At 38.8% G+C, this 19,056-nt stretch overlaps 1 protein-coding gene across 1 annotated transcript in view; it reads right to left on the reverse strand.

The window, feature by feature from the left end:
- BLNK (B-cell linker) overlaps positions 1 to 19,056 on the reverse strand; it is an 83,972-nt gene that overhangs the window by 45,189 nt on the left and 19,727 nt on the right. The window contains exon 2 of the mRNA XM_010000048.1: positions 18,954 to 19,000. Within this exon, the coding sequence (XP_009998350.1) occupies positions 18,954 to 19,000 (47 nt within the window). The remainder of the gene's footprint in view (positions 1 to 18,953; positions 19,001 to 19,056) is intronic.

Here is a 19,056-nt window from a genome sequence, read left to right on the forward strand (position 1 = left end):
AGCCAGCAGCTCGGTTCCATGGCGGGCCAGGGCTCGGTGAGCCGCACTGGGATGTGGCGGGGCCGGGCAACTCGCCCTGCGCTGAGCGTCCAGCCCCAGGTGGCCTTGCAGGCTGCGGGCACCGATGCAGGCACCTGGCTCCCTTCTCCTTCCTGCTCCTCTCCACTTCCCAGTGAAGATGTGCTAGGTAGCAACACGCTGCCGTGGGAACTTTCCCTGCCCAGTTTTGCTGGACTAGTTATCCACAGCCTTTTGAAAATGACTGCCAGGGAGAAAAAAAACAACAACCCCAAAAAACCCCAATATATTTCGTCACCATTTCTTAAACTAGAGCAAGAGCAAGCCCTGATTATCCCAAGGTTGCAGGGTGAGGCTCTTCCCACCCAGGATGTACATAGCTGATCTGTGTTTTATGGCTCTGGTACCTCTGAGCCTGGGATTTTTGGTTTCTTAGTCTCAACAATTTATTCATCTTTTAAAGTGAACCTTATAGACAGCTGTGTTTGGTTTTGGTGTTGTTTTTTTTTGAGAGGCAATGCACACACGTATTCATGTTCAGTCTTTATACTGAAGTGCTGATCATGTGAATTCAATGTGAATTCAGCACCTCTGGAGAATGACTCTTGTTTGTCTCTTTCTGTATCTGTTTGTTGGTTGTTTTTTGTTTGTTTGTTTGTTTTTTTTGTCTTAAATGTCATCTGCATAATGTTCAAATGTTTTGGTAAGTGTAAAAAGTTTTTAGGATACCCGAAGTTATTTCTTGGCAAGATTCTCATGCCCCTTCAGCTGAAAATCCACATGGATGTGTCTGTGTACTGACTATAGCTTTTCTTGTGAAAATGTAGTAGCAAAACAGACTTCCCTGGCTAGTGCTGATGACTGTGGGGAAAGAGCCTGCCACGAGTTTTGTGGCTTTGATAGCAGTATTGCTCTATTCTAGGCATGGCTGACGTTTTGATCTCTGAACTTTCAACATGGAGATCACGAGATTATTTGCATTATTTCTCTAGGAAAGGTCTATAGCGAACAAATTGCCCCTTTGTGGATATTTCATCAAGTTAATGGAATTTAAAGAATAATATAATAATGTTGAATGTAATTTGCTACACAAATCTCTGGAATTCCAGCCTGCATTGTATCTGGTTGTGAACTGGACATTTTTTTCAAGTTTACTCTCTGAAAGTTATCTTTAAAATTAAAAGTATTAAATTAGTTTAACACCCTGGCAATATGAAGAAGTGGGTACAAATACATTGCAGTCCCACTTTACTTTCTGCTTGTATAATCTTCCTGCTATATCTAAACATATGTCAGAATTTGGGATTTGCTCATTAGGCTCATGCAGTGATTTCTCCTAGGCAAAAACCACCTCTTGTCTGATTGTTGCAGAAATCCCAGATAATTCCCCTTTGAGATCTTTGGTGGCAGCCTGTCATTTGTGCTGCCACACTGGTTTTGCCATGTTTCTTCCTGACTCAACAGTTCACAGGTTTAGTTTTACTGCTCTGCAGTGCCTGGTGTGGAGGAGTTTCATGCCTGTCCTCTCAGCCCTGTCACTTCGCTGTGTCTGGGAAGGAGCTGCTGCTGATGCCTCGTGCTTAGGGCAGTCCCTGCACTCTGGGCTTGGTGACAGGGTGGCTCACCCAGGATCTCTCATCCCTGTGATCTGCTGACCCACATGTTTGTATAGATGTGCAGTGAAATGTACTGGGGAAAAAGTCAGTTACAAATTATTTAGCAAAAAGTCACAAAAAAGGGGGTTTTAACTGCATCACTTCTGTGATTGTTTTTTCAGTGCACAGGTGTTTGTGAGGTTGCAGCACAGAGTGGAAGGAATAGGGCGTGTGAATGCTTAGACTGGTGCTGCTACCAAGAAGTTACTCCTAAGAAATTCTCCATTGCATGAGACTTGTTAATGAGATTTTTGAGGCATCTGCCATGGGGCCTCCCCACTGGTCATACCTCAGGCTGCTTGCTTCTTCTATGCACACATACGGCCCAATACACAGCCCTGTTTCACTTTAATATCTGCAAGTTTGTAGCCAGAAAGCCTCAAATCCTTTCCCACTACTCCATCAGGGCTTGTTTATACCTGTTTGGAAAGCAGTACAGAGTAAATGTTTGCCCTCACAGCCCTAGCCCTCTGATACTGGATTACACAGGGTTTATCTTACTTCCCTTTATGTCCATTCCTACCAAGACATACTGACACTGGGATTTTTGCTTGGGGAGAAAAGAGTCCTGGCCTAGAATTGGCAGAGGTACCAGGGAATGTGGCTGACTCTCTTTGCTCATTCAAGAAAGCTGGGGAGGGACCTTTTACAAGGGTATATAGTGATAGGACAACGGTTAATGGCTTTAAACTGGAAGAGGGGAGATTTAGGTTAGACATTAGGAAGAAATTCTGTGAGGATGGTGAGATACTGAAATTGGTTGCCCAGGGAATTTGGAGATTCCCTATCCCTGGACATGTTCAAGGCCAGGTTGGATGGGGCTTTGAGCAACATGGTCTAGTGGGAGGTTGGAACTAGATGATCTTTAAGGTCCCTTCCAAACCCAACCATTCTATGATATGATATGCAGAACATGGACAAATAATAAATTAACCCCTTCTGCCCCAAAAAAGCACATACAAGACTCCGTATCCCACACTTATCTTAAACCCATGGCATCTGAGAGACTGGTTTCTCCTGGCCATCTTGGAATATGCTGTTCTGGGAAACCAAGGGAGAGTCAAGTGCAGGCAAAGCCCTGAAACTAAGAAGAGGAAGCTACATCCTCCCCTAGATATCAAATGAAACCTTTCTATTTACCAGGAAATTATACATTTTCTTCAGTTTAAATATGTATGTGTATCAAAAACATTTGGATCTGAACAGTGGAACTCCACCACAAAATGACTACGTCCTGCTTAGCTCTTTCTGGTCTGCCTCCAAATCAGCCTCTCTGGCCACCTAGTCTGGTGTTGAGAAAGCTTGTCTGGGTGCTACAAGTTAGAACAACCCCTTCAGAAAAACCTTAAATAAAGATGGGGCAGGTTAGTGGCAGCAGTTCCTCTGTCCCTGCACTGTCACTCATCACCCCAAAATGATGTTTCTAGGAACACTGACTGGAGGAGGGGCCAAGGCCTCAGTAACCACCATTCCAGGAAACACTGCCTTCCTCTTCAGGAGCCCCAGCAGGGCCTGGAGGGAGTGACAGGTTTGAGCCATGCAGCAAACATTATGTCATGCTATTTTTGTAGTTGTAACCCCAGCAACAGTCCCCATTTGACTTAATATGCTCATCTGGAGAATGCCAAAGAGGAACTGGGATTTGTTTCACCATGTGGGTGGCATCTTGACCATATGATGGTTAATGTGAAACCCTCCTCTTCAGCCATGAATGCTATTCTTGGCAGAGAGGGATATATTTTGAGGGACGCCTGTGTCACTTTCCTGGCACAATCAAGGACCAACAGGGACAGTGGGAATGGTGTGTCCACCAGTCTGCAAGTGTTCATGCTCACTGAGACATGGCCTGGCAGCCTGGACCAGTCTGTGCTGCCCAGCTGAGGGGAGGGACAGGTTCCAGAGGTGCAGAATAATGCAGTGTCCCAAGACAATATATCTTGATTTCTTGGATGAGACTTCTTGCAGGGGTGTTTTTACAGTACTGGTTTTCTGGAGCATCATCATTCAAACCCTTGTACCCAAATAGCATTTTCTTATCTAATGTTTTAAGAACCCACATTCATGTGGACTCTGCCATTTTTGTGATGATATAGATAGCCGCTAACTTTATTTTCCTGCGTATGGCTACAAAACATACAGGATGAATCCCTGGCACCATTATTTAATGCAGAAAATGCAGGATTTGCCAGTAAATTCCTTTGGCAGGATGGTTGACAGAATATGCATGCTTTTTTATTTTTATTTTTGCTACTCAAAATGCCACTGATATTTTGGAAAAGACCTAAATGCTTGGACAGATTTTCTAAACATCACTAACTGTTGCAACATGAGTGCCTCATCACTGTATTATTGTAAGTTAGTCTGTGTCTGTTTCTCTGATCCTCTCCCAATATAACTGTGTAATTCTCCATTTATGCTAATAAATAAGCGACTTCTTAAACTTGTACATTCAGAAATGAAAATTATTTTTTATCCTCTCTACTAATTTCTGCTGTTTCTTTCCCACTGTCTCATTCCATGTACATGCTGCCTCACACTGGTGGCATGTTCTAGTTTCTATCTAAACAGATCTTTCCTGTTTGCTGAGGGCTCCAGTTTTCTATACCTTCTTTTTAAGATAATTTTTAAGACGTTGTTTCCCTGAGTGGATAGAACATTCCTGTAGCACTGAAATAAAGGATTGGAAGGCTTGTCTGAAGCATTTTAGTAATTGATAAGTGTTTTTTCTAGATTAGAACAATCACTGTCATAGAGAGCCAATTGTAGAGAAATTACTGGGTGAAATCCAGTTTGACTGCTATCACTGACAAGACTGAAGGCTTTTCTTGACTAACAGTTTCTCTAACTCCTTTGATGACTGCTTTTTCTGATTTCCAATGAAATTAATGCTCTGTAATAACTTCCTGTACATGGTTATTATGATGGGTTTGCAGTTGTCAAGGATTCCTACTGAAGCCACTAATACTCATATTACAACGTTAGATATTACATAAAATGTCAGCTGTACATATCTTCCTTTTACATTCATAGGCTTTGATGCAAACACCTTTTTATGGAGACCATTCATGCTATTGTCTTAATGTGGATTACAATTATGACTATGGGGATTATTAGTCTAAGGGAATTTAGGGGCGTTTTTGAGTTCCTGATCTGGGTTGGCACCGAAAGCTGCATCCTGACTGCATAACAGGGTGAAGCTCAGTGATGCAACAGCACCTGCCAATAGCCTCCTCTGCATGACAGGAAATGCTAGGAATGTGACCCAGGACAGATGGGTAATCAAGCTGCAGGAGAGAGTGTGAGAAGTTCAAGCCAGTGTAGAGGTACAGCCTTGGCTCTAAGTTGCCATTTCTGACCTTCTAAAGTTTTACATATTTGCAATAAAAAAGAGAATTGTGAACTGTACCATGTAGCATAAAAATTTAGCAATGAGAAGGTGAATAAAAAGAGCTGTAAATGGATTGGTTTAAAACATAATTTTACAGTAAATCTTTTTAATGGTTTGTTTTTTTTTTAATGCTTCGAGGAAGTTCTGCATCAAAGTATCTCAGTGAACTATGCATTACTATTTCAAGAGGAAGCTATATTTTTCAGATTACATTAATGTTCATAGATACAGTCTAGTTTCTTCAATGTATGTAAAACAGCTGAGAAACCTAATTTGAAGTAAGTGATTAGTTTGATAACCAGATTTCAATTTTATTTATAGCAAGGCCATATAAGACTTACTTTTTTACCACAAGATGTTGCACATTTTACTCTTTAAAAGACAACTTTGTGAGCTTTTGCTTGGCTTTTCCTTCAGGAATTCCCAACAAAACAGCAGCAATGCAAGATCTCCTTAGCAATGTGTAAAAACACAGAAAATTCACTTTGAAATATTTGATTTTATTGTCTTGATGTCATAGTATTTCACCCAGCTTAGAGGTGTGTCTCCTTGCCTTTATCTACATGCTGTCTTAAATGTCTGTCAGACTCTGATCACTTCAACGAGAATGTTTGATAGTATGTAAAGGTCTCTATTTAAAATTTGAGTCTACTGCGTGATTCTACTGGCTTTATGCTACTACTGGGATAGCAGTGAAGGTGAGAGCTCAAACTATGCAGGTGATGTAATGTAGGTGCAAATGTAGCTGCTCAGTAGCAGGAATTTGGCTTGATCAATCTGTGTTCTCATGAAAGTCAGTAAATTATTACCACAATTCTGTTTTTCCGGGCTTTGGAAGTTAGTGAAAAGAGCCCAAATTAGTACTATCTACATCTGAATTGGCAAACAGCCCAAATTCACACCATGTGAACCTGAACCGGAATTGGTAGCCACATTATAGGCTTGAACTTTTCCTAAGGGCCTGGTATTTTAAGGTATTTTGTGAATATTTGATCTCTTCAGCTTTCAGAATATCCTTAGGAAGATAGGCCAGCAATGCACTGTGAGGATGAGGAGTGGAGGGGAAACAGAGGGTTAACACTAGGCTGTCACATGCTGCCCAGGAGGGTTTTGTGCTTGATCATGTGGGTCTGAATGTAAATTTGTGGGACAAGGTAACAGGCCAAAAGAGCATTCAAACTCTATTGTTTAAAATTATGCCAATTTAGACATAGTTTTCCCCCCCTGCTTTGATTTCTGTTTTGGTTGTCACACTGCCTACTTACTGTTCAGTGTCCCATAGCTGGTATTTGGAAATCAGGAGTTTATGGAACGTGATTTCTCATTACATTCTTTGTGTTTACTATGTAATGATTACTATGAACAGGTGAAACACTGTTGCTTCATGTTTAAAATAAAACATCTGTTTTTACCAAGTACCGTTGTCAGACTTTCCTTAACTAGTCTATTTGAATGGATTTTTTTTTAATTTTCAGGATGCATATAAGCTGTTTTTAAACTAGAAAACATTGCTTCTTGTACAAGAAAAGTTACATGTGGGCATTTAGTTCTGACTTAGCAGATGACAGGAAGGTACTCTTCTGTACCAAGTATTTTTATTCTCACTGTGAGTCAAATGGCTCAATGCTACCCTGCAACCTAGAAATCTTAAAGCTTTAATCTGATAACACTTTTAATAGTAAATGGCATAATAAAAGTAATAAATATAATAGCAGTAGGAGATGCACCTGAAAACACAACTCTAAATTTAATTGAATGAGATTTGTGTTTGTGTTTAGGTGTTGGAGGAAACAGGCAGTATATGTAGGCATGTACTGTGGGGTAGGCAAACATGTGAAAACAGTAAATTTAGTAGGATTTTCTCATCTCTCAGAAGCACTTCTGAGTAATCTCATTTTAGCACCTGTGGAGAAAATGTATTTAGTTCTCTGGGGACAAAAACACTGTGTAAAAAGCTGTACTTCTGCTTTTCAGTTTTACTGTAACCTGTTCCACATGCAGACAGAAACACAACATTTGCTCCTTCAGACCAGACTTGTTATTTGACGTTAAACTGAAACCATTTGAGGTCAGATTGCCTTGAAGGCAGTGACCTGTGTTGGAGCCAACCAACAGCTACAGTGACTCTGAAGAACAGTGCTGCTGCTTGATCTGCAAATCTTGTCCCCTTCTAGCAGTCAAGAGTGACTGCAACGGAGATAGTCTTAACTTTAATCATAACTCTGATCTGAGCCATGGAAGGGAAGGCTGGCAAGGCACTCTTTTTTCTTAACTTTTCTCCTGGGGTTGTGTACCCTGCTCTCTTTCCTCCTCAAATCTTGCTGCAACTGGATTAAATCTTGGACAAGTTTGCGTCCCTGTCCCCCCTCTTGTTTGAGGTGTGGATATACCCTGGACAGTATCCAAGAGGCCTTAGTGGGAGAGCCTAGCAGAGTGGGTTATTTGGCCGTGGCACCGAGGAGGAGACCTGCATGGGGCAGATGGGGGAGGAGAAGCATTTTGTGTCCATCCTTTCTGCATGTGTCCACAGAGCATCAGTCAGAATTCAGACAGACAGTGAATGGTCTCAATATGTCTAGTGTCCCTGCTGACAAAATACCTGTGTATACTCACACAGACAAAAGGCTGCACAAAGTTTTTGAATTTCAAAATGAAAGGGATGTCATGAAATGGGGTCATTTTTGGATAGCACTGATACTGTTTACACAAATCATGATGCCATCAATGCCTGGAATATGCTGAAACCCAATAGTTTTTAAACCATTTCTTTCCTGCACTGACACGTAATACAGACAGCCAAAGAAAATGGCTGGTGGATCTTTTCTCTGGCACAATTTGGTAATCTGTAGTTCTTTAATGACCATAATAATTGTTGTCTAAGCATTTTCCTGTTGCTGCTTAGGAACAGGAACAATACTTTTGTCTGTAGACTTCTGATTTCATTGAATCATAGAATTGTTTTTATTGGAAAAATCTTTAAGATCATCCTGTCCAACTGTTTAATTTGTTTCCATCTTTTTAAGACTGCTCTCTTCTGTTTCTCAGATAATTGGAATTGCCTAACACTGTGTTCTGGGAGCAGAAATGTCACTGAACAGAAAAAGTTCAGAAAGTCCTTCTCACCCAGAAGTATAGTGGAGTTGAAATACCACCTTCAAAAAAAGACAATGAAGTGATCAAGGAGATGGAGGACTTTCTAAAGAAAGAAAATATAATCTTATTAATTAAAAAGGTAACAAACTACTTTCTGAAATAATAAGGTAACATTTTATGATCAAAGGTGCTATATGGCTGTGAAATGACATAAAGAGTGTCATGGAATACTCTCTTCTATGGAAAAAAAAATTGCTCAGACTTATAACTATAGTAATTACATTTTTTCTGTTGTCTAAGACTGCAAATTTTGTGAAATGTTGCAAAGAATATGTTTACGATTGAAAACTTTAATTGCATTAAGACTACAAAACTGCAGCAGATGAACAGGAGTGGGTTATTATTTTTTATATATCCTGTTTAGAAGCACTTATTGTTGTAGTACAGCAGTGAAAAGAGCTACTTCATAAGTTGGTGTTCATAAGAGACTGTATCTTAATACTCTCAGAATATTTTGGGAGAAAAAAATTCCTCGTTTAGTATCAAACATTGGGTTTCAGAATAAATGTTTCTACTTCTTTTGTCATCTCTTCAGGTTCAAAATAGAATGGGAACTCAGAGAGAAGTGAAAGAAGAAAGAAAATATGATAGAAGTCTATGTGTAAAGAAACACATATATGTAAATTTGAATATTCATTGTATTGTAGTAGGATAATTATCCTTTTGCATAATATGTTGTTTTCATAGAAAACAAGAAGAAGGTCAATGCATCGAGGAAATTACAACACTCTGGGATTAAAAAAAAATTCCAATTGGTAGTTTAGAAATAATATACATAGATGATAGTCTTAGGAGATTTTGAATTTCTGGACAATAATAGGCTTTACCAACATCTGCAGCATGGGCTTGGGTACTCAAACCTTCTCCATGTTGTAAAGGTCTGCCTGTGGTTACATTATACATTTGAAATAGTCCCGTTTCTTATTGCCACAGTAATGCTGGGTCAGTAATATGTTTATAAACAGAGTTATGAGTGAAGACTGGATTGGTATCTACTTTGTAATTTAAAACTGTTGACAAGGTATATGCTACTTGTTTAGCTTTTACTAGAAAATGTTCATGTTAGATAAAAAATAGGAAAAAAAAACCCAAAACAGTGATATGATAGAGTCTTCCAGGAAAAAACTATTGTTTTTTAAGTTATCTCTTCCTTAAGGGTTATGACTTCTTTCAAGCCGAAGCTTTCCTTGAGGTCTGTTAACTTTCATCATTCTGTTCACAGGAGAATTTTCCCTTTTATGAAAAAAGAATCCTGAAACTCTCACAAGCTTCTAAAGAAATAATAGATTACTGTTATTGTTCTTACTCCTGGTGGAACTGACATCATCTACACTTCCCTGAATTGAAATTCACAGTGTAAATGTATTTGTTGCAGCAAGGGCCTTGGGAGTCTTACTCCTGCTCAGCAAGGGTCATACTGTTCGTACCTGTGCATACGGAGACACCCACCCACACCCATCTGCTCATTCTTCTCTTCTTCCCCAGGCATCTGATGCAGGCGAATGTCAAAAATGTCCTGTCAGTTAGACATTTGATCTGACCTAGGATTGCTTTGCTTTAAGTAAACTGATGCTCAAGGATATTAGAGTAGAAATAAATGCCATAAGAAAGAAGTTTTAGCTTGGTGAAGAATAAATTCTAAGCCCACCCAGGTATGTGCTGGAGTTACGCCACATTTTGTGTTTCAAAATGTTCGTTGTGGATTGGTTGTGAATGAACAACACTTCAAATCAGTACAGAAGGTGGAGCTTTCCCAGAAACTAGGGCTTTCCCAGAAACTGATGTTCCATCCTGTGGACTCTGCAAGGTACATGACAGGTATAGACATAAGACCCGGGCTCTGGTCTGTGATAAACAGTTAGCTACATCCGTTATTTTTCATTGTTTTCTTAGTACTGCTTTTGTTGTTTCTTTTTAAAGCTGAAAACCAATAAAGTACCAATTTGATATAAGTATATAATTAGTGTTTAGTACTGCTTTTGATTAAAAGCTGAAATTGTTGAAATTTTGGTTTTATTTGTAACTTTCAATAAATCCCTGTAAAGGCACTAGCTAGCAGAGAATAGCTGTAAGACTGTAGATGAAATCACACTTCTGTTTCTTTGAAAAGGCAAAATAATGACAGGAAATATTTGACTTTGCAATTACTTTTTTTTAGAGTATATTTAAATCAGTCTATATTTGTGGGCTATGTGTGAACAAAAGCCATCTAGTTATGAATAATTTCTTAAACATTATTTTTACCAGTAATCAAAAAGAAATATAGCTGATAGTTACTGCTGACATTTCAATCAACACAATTCTTTTACATCTGTGATCATGGAATGTATTATCTATTCATTAAAGCAAAAACGTGGATATGCCTTATATTCCCTTGTATTTCTTCAGAATATTATTGCTTGAAGTCAGAGGAATGAGACAAGAAATATATATATGGATGAAGGTAATTATATCAGCCAGATCAGGGATTTAGAAAAGGATTTGATTACTGTTATGAAATGTATCGTAAGGCAAATTAACGGAAATGGTAAGACATTTTTAGGTTATTGTCTGTATTCTGAGAGCTTTGTAAAATAATAAAAAGCCATGAAACTGGGCAGTGAGGAACTAAATAGGAGAAATGACAGAGCTGTGGTAGCAGGTGTCTGGGGGAACCGAAGTGCCAGAATTGTAAGAAGAAACTGAGACTCAATGCTCTGTCAAGGATATAATAGGAGAGTACCTAAAATGTGCTTTCACAGTGGGTGAAAGAGAATAGAATACAGGAAAACTAGTATAAATGTAAAATTTCTTTTTTCTCCCCCTCAGAACTCCTGACTGTTAGGAACAGGAGATTGTCAGACTTTGAAAAATCGGGCATGGCTTGTGGAGGAATAAAATATATATATTTATTTTAAAACAAGTGTGGGCAATACTGTTCCATTATAATTTTTAACAACAGTGTCAGCCCAGAGAAAGACAGCTTTGGACAGGGAGACTGAATTGCCTCTCTACTCTGGGAAGTATCCTTTCATCTCTCTGTTCTTCAGAAGGTTGATAAAATAACCTGTGAGAGGTGGTCTGAGTAGTTTTAAACTGTAACGTGCTGCTGGAAAGCTCATAAATTGCTGTTAGTGGGGCAGGAGACTGACTGTAGTCTGGCCTGAAAACACTTCAACTTTTCAAGAATTCAGATAATATCTGAAGTTTATTTCTAAGAACTGTAAACAAACATCAAGATTGTAAAGTCAAAGTGTGTTTACACTGTGGTGGAGCACAGTCCCAGAGCTGGTGACAACTGAGCAGTCTCTGGAACAAGACATGAAGGAGCTGCACCTTGAGACCAGGCATTTCAGATCACGTGCAGCATCGAGAAGTGCAGCTTTCCTGCCTGTGGCAGATGAGCAGCTCCTGATCTTGGGGCTAGCTCCTCAATCTCTATGCTGCACACAATACAGGTGTAAAGATGCTCTGAAGCACTGAAAATTAGAGAAAGCTGGCATAGAGGTTGCCTGTGAATCTTAATTTCATAAATATGTGCATTGTGATACTGTCTGTATTTTGGTGGATACAGATGATCTATCCAGAGAGGTTCTCTGATGCTCTGAATCATGTGTTGATGAATCTTAATACCATCTGTCCTACAGGTTTGCACAAGTAGCATCATGCCACTGTCTGTGGTGTTAACTAAGGTACTTCTACATTCCTCACATTGGTGTGGCTCTTGGAAAGGGAGTTTATGAAGAAGGTGCTAGTAAAGAGGTACTTATTTGCATGCTGAGTGCAATTTCTGCTTTTGTTTGGGGCACATCTTTGAAATATATATTTTTGGTGAATGTATCAATTCTATGGGTTGCCACCTGTAGCTGTGCAGGCTGTTGCGTTGCAGGTCTTGAATTCTGTTGCACAAAGGGCTGCTGTGGCTCTCCTATCAACTGCACTTCATCTTTTGCCAGGCCAGCTGTGCTGAACAGCTTCTCCTGAAGCTGTTTCAAGTGACTGGTTGCTACAGCACCAACTGTCTGACTTGCAGCTGCAGCAGGCCTTCCTGCCACAGTCCCTTAACTTCTCCTTGCAGCTCATTTTCTAGCTTCTCTACCCTGTTTGCCTGCCTGACCTAATTTTTAAGCACTGCAGTTTTAGTATCTTATCTCAACTATTTACCTGTTCTCTTCTCATTTCTGAATGGAATAATGTCTGAATGAAAGGGTTTAATACTTCCCTTCATTATCTTAGAAATACTCCATAGACAACCTGCCATCACAGCACAAACATCTGAACTCATGACTGAAGCTCTGCGTGCTTATACAAAATTGAAAAGAAGTTATATTTTCATTCTTTTTCACAGAGGCTAGTCAAAAGTGAGAAGAATGAAATATCTCTCCTGCAGAGAGCATAAATGTGTGTTGATGACATGCCATAAATTAAATATTGTATTTCTTTCCAAAACTGAGAGGACTCCAGTTTAGGGACTTGGAGCAAAATGAGCCAAGACATTTGCTCTGTTTTCTGCCTAATGTGTACTTGAGCTGGGGCGCATGTGGAATTCTTCTAAATTGAGATTATAAATTAATAGTCCTTCACACTTCATTGCTCGAATGAGCCAGAAGTTATTTTCTTCTGAGTTTTGAGTCCCAGGTGCAGCACTTTCTGAGCACCAAATATGATTTTCACAAATATGTAAGGGGTGAGTGTCAGGGGGACGGAGTTAGACTTTTCTCAGTGACGACCAGTGACAGGACAAGGGGTAATGGGTGTAAATTGCAGCATAGGAGGTTCAAGGTGAATATCCAAAAAAATTTTTTTACTGTGAGAGTGACAGAGCACTGGAACAGGCTGCCCAGGGAGGTTGTGGAGTCTCCTTCACTAGAGACATTCAAAACCCACCTGGATGTGTTCCTGTGTGATATACTCTAGGTGGCCCTGCTCTGGCAGGGGGGGTTGGACTAGATGATCTTTTGAGGTCCCTTCCAACCCCTAAGATTCTATGATTCTATGAAAAGAGAAGACAGACCAGTGAATCGAAATTACAACAAACTCTTGTCTGTGGTCTGAGTATAGCCATGTAATAGAGAAAAGGAAAGCATATCATCTGATAAAGCAGAGGAAGAAGGTCCTGTCCAGACATATAATTGAGCAAAGTTGACTAATTCTAAAATTTTCTAATTTAAAAGTTGTCCTGAACAGGCTCCAGAACAGAGAGTAATGGAAAATCATGGGGCTGAAGAAGATGAGAAGCCTCTGGAGACAATTCTAGGCTTGTACTGAAATATGTATTACCTATACAGGCATAAGCTAGCTAAGACTGCAATGTCTGTATTTCTCTTTGTATTTTCCTAACTGGGATAGGGAGGGTAAAATGTGCCATAGAGGATACTCAGACAACTTGAAACTGTTTCCCATCAGAAGTGTCAAGACTATGGGGAAGAAAAATTGTATTTTCCTCTAAAACCTTCATATCCTATAAGTTCTTTGATGATCTCCTGATAATATCAACTGGTGTTTCAACTGTTGGGGAATGGGATTATCTTCAGTAAGAGGATGGGGAAAATGACAAAATTTATCTGGAGTTCCTAGGTGCAATTTTCAATAAAATGGAAAAAACACTCCAAATCTGACAATACATCTGTAACCCTGAGGCATTCCTCGTTGCAATAGTGATACTTCAGTGTAACTGTAGTATGTGCATTTTGTTGTATATTCTTTCTACTCAGCTCAGGGGCAGGAATATAGTCCTCAGAACCACAAGAACTAAACCATCACCAAGTTAGTTTCCACTTTAACCACAGCTGTGATACTGCAGCTTGATAACATCTGAGCTGCTGACATTGCTATTTGGATGCCGAGACTTGATCAGAAAATACAGACTTGTATATTTTTGTATATTTTCAACTTTTGAGAGAACTGTATTTCTGCTATTTATAGTATCTTCTTCAAAGGTTGAATTGCTGTTTTATTTACAGTCTCTTGGAGTCCAAATATTTCCTAGATCCTTCTGTGAACTGCAGAATAGTCACAATTAATTCTAATCAGCAGGCAATGGCTGCCTCTATAAATATTTGATGTCTGAGTAGGCTTTTGTCACAGCCTTTCTATACTAAGAGTGAGTATGTAATATGTAGCTATGTGATTTAAAGTCAAATTCAGCTACATTTTTTTTTTCCATTGGAGTGTATATAGCTACCAAGGAAATTCCCTGTATGTTTCTGTGTCACTAGAGTGATTACAGACTGGAAACATTTTTGGTGTCTTTTAAGTGTCATTTTTTTGGGAAGTCACTGTATGAAGAGGTATCTTCTAAATTTGCAGTCCTGGCCTTTCCAGTTAAGCTACATCAAAAACTAAGGAAAGCAAGGAACTAAATCTATGTGTTTAGACATAAAACATTAAACTGGAGTCAGCACTGGTATTTAAAGGCTATAGGGTAATTAAAAGCCCATTACGGTATATCCCAAGGAAAGGGGAAAACCTTTCCTGCTTACTAAGTATTGGGATAAAAGTAATCTACCACCTTTGCTTTTTCACCTTGGGGGTTTCTCTGGAGTGGGGAAGTTCAAATGCAGATCGTCACAAGATTCCTGTACTGCTGCATCTCACTTAAAAAAAAAGCAAAAGCTCTTTGACTTTATTATGTCTTAAGGAATTAGTCTAATTTTCACGCAAATCTCATTGATTTTATTAGTGTTTTTATTAGGATTTCTCATGAGTGACACAAATTAATCCACAGAAATAAAAATATAGGAGCAAGAAATTAAGGTGTTTCAAAATGAAACTGAAAGTAATATGTTGCACACCTACATTTATGAACTAAGAATAAATTTTATAGTAATATAAATAGTTTTTTAAATGTAATCCCCCACTCCAAACAGCAGTAGCAAATTCTCAACATGTGAAATTTGAATGTCATCATAGCCTGTCAGAAGTCTACTAATTAATTTATTGACTTCTCCTTTGTTTTATTAATTTTAATTTTTGTCTTAATGTTTATGCCTTTGATTTTCTTGTATTTTAAAAAAGAAAGAAAAATGTAACAGAAGAAAATAAATTAAGCATGTGTGTGTTGTTTGAGACAATGATTCTCACTGGAAGCATAAGCTAGTAAAAAATGCACTGAAGGGTCTGACTAAGTTGTTGAGAAAAACTGGGTATAAATCTCTGCCATGAGTAGAGTAGTATTAATTTTTCTAGCAGAGGCTTTTTTGCCCTTTGAAGCATGTTTTGTAGCCCACAAGCCTGAGGTGACCTCTGGCAGCACAGAGGTGTCTCTGGCAGCTGCAGTGATGGCAGCATAAGCCACAGCTTGGTTAGTTTTCCCCACAATATTCAGATGTCCCCGGTGCATGGAACTGCTGTGGCCCTGTGGCATCACAGCTGGTGAATGGGACCTTGGGAAGCAACATGCACCTTTCACCTGCAGTGCAGTCAGAATGTTTTCCTTTCCATTTTAAATAAAGGCATCACAATTCCTGATGCTTTTCCATTATAACATGCCTGTGAGACAGGGAAATGCTATTATTTATACTTTGCAGGTGGGAAAGGAAGCAGGGAATGCTAAAATAATTTGGCCAAGTTTATTTAGGAAGTCTGTGGCAAAGCTAGCTCTCAAATCCACATTTATGGAATTCAGGTTTAGTGATTATTGGACAGCATAATTCCAAAAGCTTGTGCCTTGTGAACTCTCTACTGATCTGGCTACGAAAGGAGCAAGAGGGATCCGGGCCTTTGCACCTGGTGTAAGGAAAATTTGTAGATGGATTTAAATGCTGCTTGCTGTGAAACACCTGAAAAATGAGTTTTCCACATGAGATTGTTTACCTTCCTTAAGGAGTGAAAGAGAAAAGGCAGGTGGAAGAAGGAGGACAAAAAAGGAGGTAATGTGTAATGTTCCTGGCTCTTGAAGTTTGAGTTATGTGAGTGCAGACATTTCAAGTGGAAGATCTCAGCATTACAAAGGTACTTTCCTGGTATGTAACATCTGTTACAATAGAGAAATTATTCATATGTCTCAGGAAAAGAGAGTGGCTGTGCTTGGAAGGCAGGGATGAAAAATTCCAGTCTGGAGCTATTAACAATTATGAATAAATGAAAAATAGATGTTAGAATTCAGTTTTGACTACAGAACACTTACTTGATTTTTCAGTAGCAAACTTTTCTGCATATATTGTAAATTCCTGGTTAAAGAAACTAGTAACAGTTTTACAGCAGTGAAAAATTTGTGGCTGTTTATTTCAAGAGAAGGAATTCAAATGCTGCCTGCACCATAATTAAACAAAGCTTGTAATTATGTGTTCCCTATCACAGCTCACTTATTATCCTGAATCTTCCTTAACTGCTTGTTCCTACATACAAGTGGTAAGCTCAAGAACTGACATGTCACACCCTGATTTGCAGGTGAAGTTTTCAGATTTGCCTAGTAATCCAATACAGCCACAGGAGATTTCTGAGTGTGCACATGTGGCAGAGAGAACTAGTTTACATCAGTCTGTCATTACACTGTCAAAGCCAATTTTGTTGATGAAAGACTCCAGTCATGATTTTGGAAAACAGTCCCCAGAGCTCATGACTTGAGAGCAAAATATGTTTTGAATTTGATTTGGAATTAATTTCTAATCACATTAGCTGTAAAGAAGGCCTTTTAATTTCATGGTCCCTGGGAAAGCAAAACTCAAGTTATCTGAAAGCATTGTGAAACAACTTCTGCATAAACATCTGATATTATAAGTCTTGGACTATCTGCATTGAGGTGATTGAGCTATAATTACATTTCTTTCTCAGTATGTGTTTCCAAATTATGAATGTGTATTATTGAGCTACAGCTTATATGCCAGTTTTGCTGAATACAGTTACAAATACAAATTTTATTTGCACTGCTTACATATATTTAAAAAAAAAAAAAAAAAAAAAAAAAAGTAATATGGCACTTAAGTTCAAGTATTCTGAAATATCTGTGGTATGAGGTTGATTTTGTTATCTGCTCTCAAAGAGTGCTCCTGAATGTAGTGTGACATTCTAGACAGCATTCTTCCTAGCATAAGTTTTAACACTGAATAAATGACCCCATGACCATAGTCAGTGGGATGTTTGAAACTTCCCTGGTGGGAATGATCTGGAAAGTGCTGTTGCACTGCAGTTTTTGAGAGCAAACATGCTCAGTGTTCTGGGTGACCCCAAGCTATCAGGGTGAAAGTGTATCAACTGAGTCAGCTATGTGGAGTGAAAAAATACAAGGGTGCTTCTGCAGGAGAAACGGCTTTAAGCAAAGCTCAAGATTTCAACATGATATCAGGGCTGTTGAAAACATATAAACCTGTGAGAGCAGCATGTTGCACAACCCTGGGAGCCAGTTCCAGCGCAGGTTTGGACTGGTGCCTTAGTACTCCACTGTCCCATGTTTGAAAGCAGCTCCTCTCTTCTGTTGTTTTGGGAAATGTGGAAGGAATCTTTCATTATTGCATTTCACAGATAGGATAGTAAAGACTTCAGCTTGATAATTTCGCTACTATATTCAGCAGTTGCTCAGAAGCAAGCTAGATAGACCTGCGACTTTCAATGTTCTGAGAACTACTTTATATCAGCCTGACATTAGGCTGTCAAAGCCAATGCTAATTGAATTAACAGAATATAGTAAAAGTCTTAAAGAAAATTGTAGAGCAAAAAATGTTTATTTCAGAGTGTAAAGTATAATTACTACAGTAAGCTTCCCAGAGCAAACATTCTGTCTTTTTTTCCAAGGTTATTCTATCCCCCATGAAAAATATGAACAGGAAAGGCAAAAGGCTTTTGATGGCACATCAGGGGACCTAGTTTCTGTCTAATAAAGTGCCATAAGGAAACTTGCAGAGACCTGAAGCACCAGCCACTGCCAAGAGAAACACAGAATTTTGGTATCACCTTGTCTGGCAATTACTATTTTTCTGTTTAGCCATCCTTAGTGGTTTGGTCCATCACCTGCTGTATGAGCAGATCTGTTCACCTGGCTTAGGAAGATCATTGTAGACCTTTCACAGTTCAAACATGCAATTATCTGGGTGCTAGAAACTCAGGCAATTTTTGCAAGTAGTAAGATGTGAGAGCAACAGATTTTAGAGTGAAAGTTGATGCTAGGAACCTGACATCCACACTCACTCCATATTAAACTGAGTTCTTCTTGATTTCATTGGCTCATAGAGAAAACTCCCTAGTATTATTGCTGTGCAGTAAAGCAAAAAAAATAATATACTAGAACCCAAGGGATATCCTTATCCTTCTCACTGAACTTGACTTGTCATAAACTACATGAAGGCATTTCCTAACTTTATATCTATATTTGCTAATTCAGTACTATATTTGAATTCTATTTAAATAACTTTCAACATAGCATTCAACATTTTTTATCAATCTGATCACTTAAAGTGATCCCTAATAAACAGATGAACCAATTCTGAAAATATGGCCTCAATGACTACACAAATAAAAGCTTTTGTATTTTGGAAGAAGTAAAAATTGTACTTTTCCTCATATTAAGGTTGCCCCTGTCTGTTCTGAGGAAGAATATTGTCCAGCAGCTGTTGCAGAAGAGACATGCCTGTCAGCTGATCTGAACCACAGGTCTTGTAAACCTTCCAGGATCCTAATCCTGAGGAAGTTGAACCCCTATCGTGTAATGCCCTTCACATGAGCAGGAGGTTTCAATTCTCTTTTCCCCTTATTTATTATCAGAGAAACTGTCAGAGTACAACAGAGTATTTGTCATTTAATGCAGAAAATAATGAGAAACTTACGGCTGGTGCATTATTTTGAATCGGCTCAGCTCATAATCTGATAGATTCTGAAATGAGAGAAAACAGGTTTTGTATTGTTGTAAATAAATATAAATTGAATCAA

This window comes from Chaetura pelagica, unplaced genomic scaffold (assembly GCF_000747805.2).
Source record: "Chaetura pelagica isolate M959 unplaced genomic scaffold, ChaPel_1.0 scaffold436, whole genome shotgun sequence".
Taxonomy (NCBI): Eukaryota; Metazoa; Chordata; class Aves; order Apodiformes; family Apodidae; genus Chaetura; species Chaetura pelagica.